This window comes from Notothenia coriiceps, unplaced genomic scaffold, assembly GCF_000735185.1.
Source record: "Notothenia coriiceps isolate Sejong01 unplaced genomic scaffold, NC01 NC01_scaffold00028800, whole genome shotgun sequence".
Lineage (NCBI taxonomy): Eukaryota > Metazoa > Chordata > Actinopteri > Perciformes > Nototheniidae > Notothenia > Notothenia coriiceps.
This window is the reverse complement of record NW_011361501.1, coordinates 520,245-530,507: the sequence shown is the minus strand read 5'-3', so window position 1 is coordinate 530,507 and position 10,263 is coordinate 520,245. Positions and strand designations below refer to the sequence as shown.

At 42.4% G+C, this 10,263-nt stretch overlaps 1 protein-coding gene across 1 annotated transcript in view; it reads right to left on the bottom strand.

Moving 5' to 3' along the window:
• Window positions 1-3,454, bottom strand: part of LOC104958476 (kinesin-like protein KIF2A) — a 4,667-nt gene extending 1,213 nt beyond the window's left edge. The window contains exons 1-6 of the mRNA XM_010786219.1: window positions 3,280-3,454; window positions 2,321-2,415; window positions 1,938-2,057; window positions 1,669-1,723; window positions 956-1,075; window positions 268-450 (exon numbers count right to left, since the gene is read on the bottom strand). Coding sequence (XP_010784521.1) covers window positions 268-450; window positions 956-1,075; window positions 1,669-1,723; window positions 1,938-2,057; window positions 2,321-2,415; window positions 3,280-3,340 — 634 coding nt within the window. The 5' untranslated portion in view covers window positions 3,341-3,454. The remainder of the gene's footprint in view (window positions 1-267; window positions 451-955; window positions 1,076-1,668; window positions 1,724-1,937; window positions 2,058-2,320; window positions 2,416-3,279) is intronic.
• Between the last annotated feature and the right edge of the window lie 6,809 nt (window positions 3,455-10,263).

The following is a 10,263-nucleotide window of genomic DNA, read 5'->3' as shown; positions in this document are numbered from 1 at the left end:
CGCCATGGTAACACTGAACTGATGTTCCGCTGTAACGTGGTGGACTCATCAGAACAGAGTGGGCGAGCTGACCAATCAGAGCACAGTGGGCTCACAGGGAGGGGGGGGCAGGAGCTCCAACAAGCCGTTTAGGACAGAGAGTGAATACACACATACTATACAGAGATGCTGTATGAGAAACCAATGTGAGTTTGGAAAATTGCACAAGTTAAATCTATTCTAGTAGACCTCAACAATGGAATTATGATCAGTAGAAATGGCCATGACATGGGACCTTTAACCTCAGATGCTCTGTATGTTGTGTGTGTATATACTGTATGTGTGTGTACTGCGTGTGTGTGCTCCTCACTTGTGCCCTCTTCTCTCTGAGCTCTTGTTGCTGAATTCGCCTCTTCTCTCGTTTCTCCTGCAGTTTTTCTACTTCTTTCACACAGTTGGATTTTTTCCGTGCTAGAAAGAAAGGAGATAATCAAAATAACTATACTGTATTTTTCTTATAGACTTTCAGCCCCAGACCATTAATTCCTCCCGTTTGTTGGGTAGTACAAATATCATAATAAGTTATTCTGCTGCTTTCAGAAGTCATGCTCTACGCGTTGAATTAAAGAATTATTGTACTTTAACGCAATAGTAGCAAACGTTTATTCAAATTCCGACAGCCACAGCTGAAAACCACAACAAGTGCTGTAGTATGAGTCTCAGCCTGAAGCCAAGCATGTGAGAGACTGTGAAAGAGCCTTTGACGCTCTCGCGGACCACAGCTGTGTGGGAGCATTACATCACCATTTGTGGCCTCTGCAACGTAATCCCTTCACAAAAAAAAACTCCAATAGAAAAGAACAACAACACTCAATGGGTCAGGAAACTAACATAAAGTGCATCTTAGATCATACAACTAAGGCATGTGGACTAGAATAACCTCTGGCATGTAGGATGCTGATAGAGACTGTGTTACCGTTCTGCTGCTGTAGCAGGGTCTGGCTGAGTGCAGACTGGGGAGCGATGGCTGGGGGGGGGGGCTCTGCAGGTTGGCTGTGCTGGCTGGGACGGGCCCGGGTGGTTCCCACTGCTGCAGCTGAGGAGCACAAAGATAATCCCACAGTTTTACAAAAATAATAAAATAGACAAATGTATTTTTCAACCTAAATCCACTGGTATCTTTTCATGCAGATAGTTTGGGATTAATAAAGAGAGAAATGGCTAAATATTTATTTGTTCTAGTTTCTGAAATTAGATAGTATTATTTCGTTTTTTTAAACTTCAGTTTCCATAATGTGAGGGCTTGGCGGATTGAATACATAAATGATTATGTTGGTATGGAGTCAGTCGCTGAGCTGTGGGGTACAAGTGGATCCCCACTTATTTTTAAGCTTGTATTTGTATACACTTTTAAAGATAAGAACCATTAAAAGTATGCAAATGAGCTATTAGCGACTCATGCTAAAGTAAACAAGATGTACAGAAAACTATCCCTGGATAATTGTGTTATTATCAGGGCAGTTTTTTATTTGATTTCTAATGACATCTTGAAGTGTATGTCACTGAATCTAAAAATGTCTGCGCCCGTATTCATTTGGCTGAGTTATAATTCACGTTGTGTCAATCTTGCAACAAGGGTTTTAAAGTAAAATACAGTCACTGAAACCCTCCGAATTTAATCAAACATACCTCTATTCTCCCGTGGAGGATTCTCAGCTTTAGGTATTGCTGTAATCCGTTTGGTCTGAAAAGAAATAAACCAATACAGCATTGAAAGTAGACTGATATGGAGACTGCAAGATTAAATGGACATTCACCTTAATGAATATATAATGGGTATCTTTCCCTTTCATTGAGAATTACATACTTAGGTCATTAGGAAATGTAACATAGCATTTTGCTCAAATTAGTGGGGTCAAAAATATAAAGTTGATTGACTGATATTGATGGGAACAGACCTTGGGGAGTTTGCTGGTTTTGGCAACGTTGGAAGGAGGAAGAGGAACCTCAGGACTCTGTGGTATCTCCTCATCAGGAACAACATCTGGATTCAGAGCAAAGACGCTCTCCAGATCAATCTGAGGCAGAAACAGGACAAAGATAACAAAGCTAACTGTACCTAATTAAGCTTTTGTGGCAGGAAATCACAAACTTTGGAACAGGAATGTATATTATTATAAACCGTATGCATATGTTTTAAATGGAGAGCTAGTTAATTACTTGGTGTGGTGCCACTACTTATCTTCCAGACCAACTTAGAGGACAGAGAGACATTTGGTGGTGTTAATGGGACATTCAGAGTTCATACAGGAAGTTAGTGGCTGGAAAGTGGCAGCTATACCTCTTTCCCTTTGGTGTCTCCATTCTCGATCCACTCCACTGTCACACTGTCATTGTCCTCATGCAGTGATGTGACCATCGCCTGGTGTATTCGTCCTGCAGAGAGAAAAAGAGATGTGATGCCTGCTCAGTGCTGCATGGGACTGTAGAGTATAGGATGTACAGCTGCTTTTAGCCTTTAAATCACAGGAGACAAACATTAACATAACCAATGAGCCATGAACAGAATACATCTCTAACTGAGAATATTAGTATTGGATCATTTCCTGCAGGAAGAAAATATAAAATACAGCATTTTGGTTTCCTGCAGTCATAACTTGACACTGAAATAAGGAGACTGGTCTGAGATGCTAATGGGTGTGGCTCATGATGGATGATGATAAAGACTGTAGCCCTGTCATTCACAACTTCAAGAGCAGCATTCACTTACTGGCTGTTATTTAGATTCTTGCCAGCCTTTTCCACTCATTTGAATGGTAAAATAAATCTCCATAAGGCTGTTTTAGAGCTATTTTAGTGGCAGTCAGATGGGGGAGAGGCCCCATGAATGAAGCCATCCTTGAGCCCAGGATTCTCAGGCCACTGCTGGATGATGCAGTGCAGTTAGCATGCACCCTGGAGGGACTGTAGCCATTATGCAGAGAGGGCAGATGAACCAGAGGAAGACAGGGCAGGTGTCTGTTTTATTTGAGCGTTCAGCCGCACAGGTGGACGGACCCGCCCGCCTGCAGCTCGGGCCGGCCGGCGAGTGTCTGTCTGACTGACAGTCGACAGCAGCATGATATAAAAACAACATTTCTGCTCGTCTTAACGCATCATTCATCGTGTTTTTTAACAAGACATCCCTATGAAAAGATGTAGCGGCTGGCTAGCTTAGCAGAAAACACCCCGCTGCGGTGTTCGTTAACGTTAGCTCCTCTCCTCCGGATGGAGAGCGGTGTCTGTGTGCATGCCACGTACCGTCGCTCCGTTTTATCTCCACGTAAATGCCCACGAAGATCTTCACGAAAATACCAGCCATCTCCCCTTCGAGTGTATTATTGTTTTTGGTGTTTGCAATGTGTGTGTGCTGTCTCAAGTTGTGTGCTGCTGCAGAAACCGAGGTCACTAGCGGTCAGTCATAGGAGAGGCAGGAGAGGAGAGGGAGACACTGCGCATGCGCGATTGATGAAGTAAGAAGCATCTTCTGTACTTGCAGCAGTGGACGAAATACTCTGATTACTTCAGGAAAAATATGAATACACACGTTAGAAATGCAACACAATATATAGTCAAATAAGAGTATCAAAAATATAATTAATCATGCAGAATGCCTTATTTTAGATGAAAACATAAAAAGTAATGGGATTATGAAAATTGATGCATTCATGTGTTCACCAATTGAATGTAGCAGGTATTAAAGGTCCCATGTCATGGCCATTTCTACTGATCATAATTCCATTGTTGAGGTATACTAAAATATATTTATATTGTGCAATTTTCCAAAATCACATTGGTTTCTCATATAGCATCTCTGTATAGTATGTGTATTCAACGTAACTGCTCCGCGGACGTAACGTAATGCCTCAACGGATTGGTCTATTTGGACCAATGGGTCCATTTGAGTATGGGCACGTCACTGTACCAAGGAAGAAAAAGAGAAACCTCCAACGAGGCGTTCTGGGGCAGCATAAACAGGTATTTTCTGTGTTAGAGTTTTACTCGCTACAGGGTGTACTTTGAGGGTTTGTGACTCTGCAGACCGTTTACATGCATAAAAACCTTCATAACACACAAGGGGACGGGTAATAACCGGAAAAAAGCATGTCATGGGACCTTTAAATGTTCATCCTAAATGAAATACCCTTAATACTGTTGGGTAGCAATAATACATCATGAATCGTTGACTTTTATATTTCAGTAAAAGTAATTGAAATTGAACGCAGGCTACTTTAAAATCACTTAAAGTGGACCTATCATGCTATATTTGAACAANGCGAGACACCGCGGAACTCAGCCTGGGCACACACACAAACTCCCAGCCAGGCTGCGGGTGTGTGTGCCAAGGCTGGGTTTCGCTGTCTGGCAGACGGCCACTAGGCTCACAGGGAGGGGGGGCAGGAGCACCAACAAGCCGTTTAGGACAGAGAGTGAATACACATACTATACAGAGATGCTGTATGAGAAACCAATGTTAGTTTGGAAAATTGCATAATATAAATCTATTTTAGTAGACCTCAACAATGGAATTATGATCAGTAGAAATGGCCATGACATGGGACCTTTAAATATACTGTAAACTAACAGGTTTGCTTTCCAAACTACCAAGCACATGTCAAGTACTTACCTGTGAAGTACCAGGTTTCTCTAAAGCACTAATGTCCCGGAGACAATCCTATGTGTTTAGTTATAGTCAGTAAATATAATTCAGAATCTTACAATCCATGTCGGTGTGAAGCACGTCCACAAACATGGCATCTGTCGGGTCCAGTCTCTCCTCTGGTATGGCGCTGGTGAACATTGGACCGGCCGGATCCAGACCTGGAGGGGAAGGGGGACAGAAAGATCTCTTGGCACTCGTGTAACGGAATACTGCTCTGCTGCTTCTCTGTTGGCAAGTCACATATTGATTTAATTATATTTAACTCACCTGTGATTCGTCCGATCTTCCCATGTAGGTTTGCTCCTACGAATCCGGCCAGGTGAGCTCCCAGGCTGACGCCGAGCAGGTGGACAGAGCTCAGAGACGCTCCTTCCTCCTGCAGACACAACATTTATTAAAGTGTTCACTTTTCACAGCTGTCTGGAAACATTAGGACTGAGATAAATAGTAAAGTTTCAAAAAAGAGGCTAAAAGAGCTGCTGGCATCCTCCCCACACAGGTCGTCTCACCTGCATGGTTTTGATGAATCCTGTCAGGTTGTGCGCTGCGTCCCGGGTGTATGTGACGGCGGTGAAGTAGTTGAGGTTTGCCGCTCCTTTGTTCCAGTCCACCACGATGACGTTCATGTCCTCCTGCTCCGCCAGCAGTTGCACCAGGTGGTCGATCCAGATGGGGGGGGCTCCGGTGGGCCTGTAGCCATGGATGACGAAGGCGGTGGGGCGGGACACGTTGAAGAGCGGCTGGGAGGAGGGGTGGTGGTGGTCTAGCTCGCGGCCGCAGTCCAGGTTGGAGCGGGTGTAGAGCAGCAGGCGCACGTACAGGACGGTTCCCATGAAGCAGTGCGACAGGTTCAGGTCTGTGAAGTTATCGCAGGACTCGCCCCCCCCACTCTCCTCCTGACCTGGACACACAGCAGGTCAGACATTAATGATGATCCAGAGATTTTTACTTTGGCTTAATTCTATTTTATTTTATATTTGTATTGCATATTCTTACTTTAACTTATCATGTTTATTAAATTATTATTATTCAAATGTTTATATATATTTTATTTAGTTTCACTCTAAAATGTAACAAAACTAATTTCCCCCAGTAAAAAAAAAAGACTTCTGATCATAATCTAGTGTAATATCATATCAGCAAAAACTGGAATATTATTGATATTGAGGTATTGATTAGAAATACATTTGATGTACTCTTAAGAAGCCAAGCCCTTATGTGACGAACATTCAAAGACGTATTAAAAAACAACCTAATTAGAAGCTTCAAATGTAAAAAAACAACTAAAGCATTCAGCACAGCCCTAGTAGTTTCAAACACACCCTATAGGTAGCATTTAGCATCACAGTTAATGGTATTTTCCCCGCTGCGTTTCCCGCTCACACACAGAGCTCATCACTGCCCTCAATAGGATCATGCTGCTATAAAAAAACACCTCATCCCCTACCCAACCCGCCCCATCCTGAGCGAGAGGGTGGCCCAAATCCAGCCCCAAACACACTCATTAGTAACCTATGAATAGCTGGCTGAGAGACGGTGTGTGTGTGAGTGCGACCCGGTGTATATTTACTTTGAAACCACCAGACAGAAACAGCACGCTTCAACCTAAACAAAGAGCAGCAGGAAAGGGATACTTATCTGTTCCTTAAGCTGTCTGCAGCCACTCATACTTTACTTCAGCTTTCACTGTTTTTTAAGAAGTTCACATTTTCTTTAATGAATAAGCAGCATTGTTGGTGCTTTCCTTACCTTTGGAGAGCAGGAGGAGACCCAGCAGAAGCAGGAGTCTGCAGGAGAGCATCCTTCCTACAACAGCAGAGACAGAGAGGGGACCGATGGAGGTAAAGACAGAGAGGGGAAGAAGTGTGAATGAAGAGGGATGGAGGGAGAGAGTAAGTGAAGGAGGGAGGGATTGTTGTGAGAGGGAGGGAGGGAGGGGGAGAGGAGGTGCCGTCACTTACAGTAGGATCAGTTTCTAGAAGGATGGAGAGCTAATGAGGAAGGGAATGGAGAGGAATACAAAATAAATGGAGGAGAAAAGAGACAAGAGGTGTCAGTTTGGAAACAAATGTGATACGTTTTTGCTTATTTTTTTCAGAGTTTGAAATGCTGCAAAGTAAAATTTAGTTCAAGCGTCCAAGAAAAGGATTTTCAAATATAAAAACCCAAAGTTTGGGAATTCAAAATCAGCAAAAAACTTTATTTTTAATGAAAGAATATTGTAAGTCGTTATATTGAGAAAACCTTTCCAACAAATGTACTTAGTATCTTTAAATAATAAACTTTCAATGAAATTAAAAACAAACACTAGCCTCAGACAGCTAGCCAGTCCTATTACACCCTAAACATATATATACAAAATACAATAAAAACACCTTATTGGTGAATAAATATATAGGCTACTAAAGAGGAAAATGTGTAAACCTGGTACAGTAGGTGGCCCTCGTATAGCTGCTCCTCTCCTCTGATTAGTGAGGTTGGAGTAGGATTGTTTGTAATATGTAACTTTAAAAAGCTGGGGCCACTCCAGTTCTGGTTATTAATAGCTCCCTGGTCTCTAACCACACGGCACCCAGCCCTTGCTGCCCTGTACTCACTGAATTCATCGTGTAATTTAACATCTAGAGACTCTGAAAACACTTCAAAAGCAGCGAAACTGAACCGAGGGTTTCAGTATTGTATCAGAGTGCACGCTGAAAACGTACATTCAGCAGTAGTAAGGCAGAGGAACCGACATGAAAACTCGAACTGGCCTCTACAAAATGTGTTTATCACAAGGAATACTGCTGCCTTCTGTATGCAATCTTGTTGTTTTACCACTTTGGTTTTCGTCCAGAATAATTAAACAAAAACCAGCGTCTTAATTATTACGATTTTAATGTTCACGGAATTAAATGAATTCAAATTCTAATAAAAAAAATTGAAAAAATGCATCCGTACAACTGATAAGAGAACAGTATTGAAATACTGCAGGTTTTTGTCTAAATACTAATAGGATCTGTGAGTTTTGTGTCTCTGCTGCAGACTGAGCAGCTATCGTCAGGGAGCAGCCAGGTAAAAGGTGAGTGTGAGGTCACGATGTCCCGGCCCGTAAAGAGCTTACCTTTGAGGCCACGACCTCTTTTTAGTCCCTGGCAAATAACAGAGCTGCCGGGACGAGATTATAAAACCAGCAACGTGTGTCAGGCTGCACTCCTTTGGTTCACACAGAAAACTGCGTGACGTTTGTGTTTAAGCATCTACGGGCTCCTGTGGAGGTTTTGTCATTATTCAGTTCATGTTATCTCTTTGCTAAAAAGCTGATCTGACAGTGTAAAAAAAAACGGTACTTACTGTAGATGAAACGTTGAAGTACTTCAATATTTTCATTTTTCTGCTACTTCAATTAATAATGTGACTTAATTTGCTAGTTACGTTCCTGATTCAGAATTACTAGCCTAACATTACATATTGATAAAATGGCCAAATCCTAAACTTAAATTCAGAATTCTTTTTAAATGGACATATTCTGATATCAGCTTACACAGGGTAGGCTATATGCAGGAATCCTGAAGTCAAATGTAATACCTTTTAAGACCTTTTTTAAGACCCTTTCCATACATTTTAAGACCTCATCGCAACTTTGAGTTCTAACCGGTTACATTGGCAACACACTTTACCTCACATTTACTTTATTGATTGTAAGATAGCACAACTAAACAGAGTGCAGACAGACTACTGAAGCCTCCTCTCCACATGAACTTCAACCTCTCTGTGAAGGTCAGGTTTAATGCAGTATGCTGCTTTGTTGCTTCTGTACTCTGTGCTCTTTCATTCCAGTAAAACTCCTCAGAAACCATTAGAAACCAGTATTTGACAAATAAACAAAACAATTGACAAAACTTTAAACTATGAAATATATTAAACTTTGGTGAGCTTCAGTGGGGTAATGCCATATAGGAGCTCCCTCACAAATACCCAGGGGTTAAATTGGGCTGGGGCTGTCCGGGGCTAAACCCTGGCACATAGGACGATGCTCTGACGTCATCACCCTCACACATTTGTCATATGTTTACAAAAAAGGATATATATGTTAAGACTTTTCTCGTTCTTAATATAGACTATATTTAGGGTCGATATGTGTTGACTTCACTTTAAAATAGCAGATCTCTGTGACCGGATATAGTTTGGCTTGGACCCCGGCCCCACAAGGACGCATATGGTAAAACGCATACGGTAAAACGCATACAATTCATTAACGTGTCCGTTCACACTAGACCGCTGGAAATGCTGTAGTACATATGCCAGGCCTGTAAGTGGCGCTGCTGCCGCCACAACATACACCAAAAGCAGCGAAGAAGACCCCGGAGCATGGTTGCCCTTCTGTTTATTCTCCACGGTGGACGGCGTGTTCTCCTGCTGTATATCTCTCAGGTAGTCCACCAGCAGATCAAAAACACCCACCTCTCCGCCTCTTCCAAGGAACGAGGGGACACATTACATTACCATGTAATGTGGGAACATCTGGGGCTAAGGCAATTATTCAGGTTGTAAAACGTTAGACGGAATTTGGAACCAGATTTGGTCCCCGGGCGCTGCACTGCGGCGGGGTTAAATTTAGAGGACACATTTAGTTTTAATGTATGCGAGTACTGAGACAATAAATTAATATAAATCGTAATAGTATGCTCTTTCTGCGCTTCTGCTTAACAGCGTGTTGTCAGGTGTCTCGGATTCGGAGCGTGTTATGAAACCTTTTGGAAAAAAGGTTTTATTAAAAAAATAATAATAATCTCTCTGCACCGAATACTCGAATATTTGCTGCTGATTACTACCGAATATCCGGAGCCCGTAAATAGGGGTGTCACGGTTACCGGTGTAGACGGTAACCGCGCTAAAATATTTTGACGGTGAGATAACCTTCTGAATTTCAAAACACGGTGTTATGTCGGTGGGTTAAATTACCGCACACCGTTACACCGGGAGAGCTTTCATTTCCCTAATACTCCCACGGTTACACTGTATTACACTGTTACCGCGCTAAATACTTTGCATTTCAAAACATAATGTTATCCATGTGCGTTACTAGAGCTCTACACCACACACGTGACACTTTCGAACGTTCGCAGGCGCCACTAGTCCTAGGTTCTTTTATCACACTCTCTCACTTTAAGCAGCAGAAACTCCGGGCTAGAATTCTTAACCACTGTGTGAACTCTCGTCCACGTAAAACGATTACATTACATTTAACGTAATAATAGTTCTAAATGTAATAACTGTCAGCCTATATTAACAATGAAAGGGGAATTGGCTTCCGTTTTCAATAAAAAGCCTCGTAAAGTCGATTTGTATACACAATTATAATTGTTTGATATGGAACGTGACCGACTACGTCACGCTCCACTACCAAGAGCATCTACTCACTCGTTAAGCTACACAACGAGGGAAAGCGCCTATGGAAGGCGCCGTACAGGACGTGTGCCCCCGTGGCTAGGAAGGTGGTCAACGGGGAGCCTCAAAAAATTTAAGGTTCATCCTGGTGTGAAGACTAGTAAGACGCGAATCTTCCACCTTTTTACCATGGTAGCGCCGAAGGAAGGAAG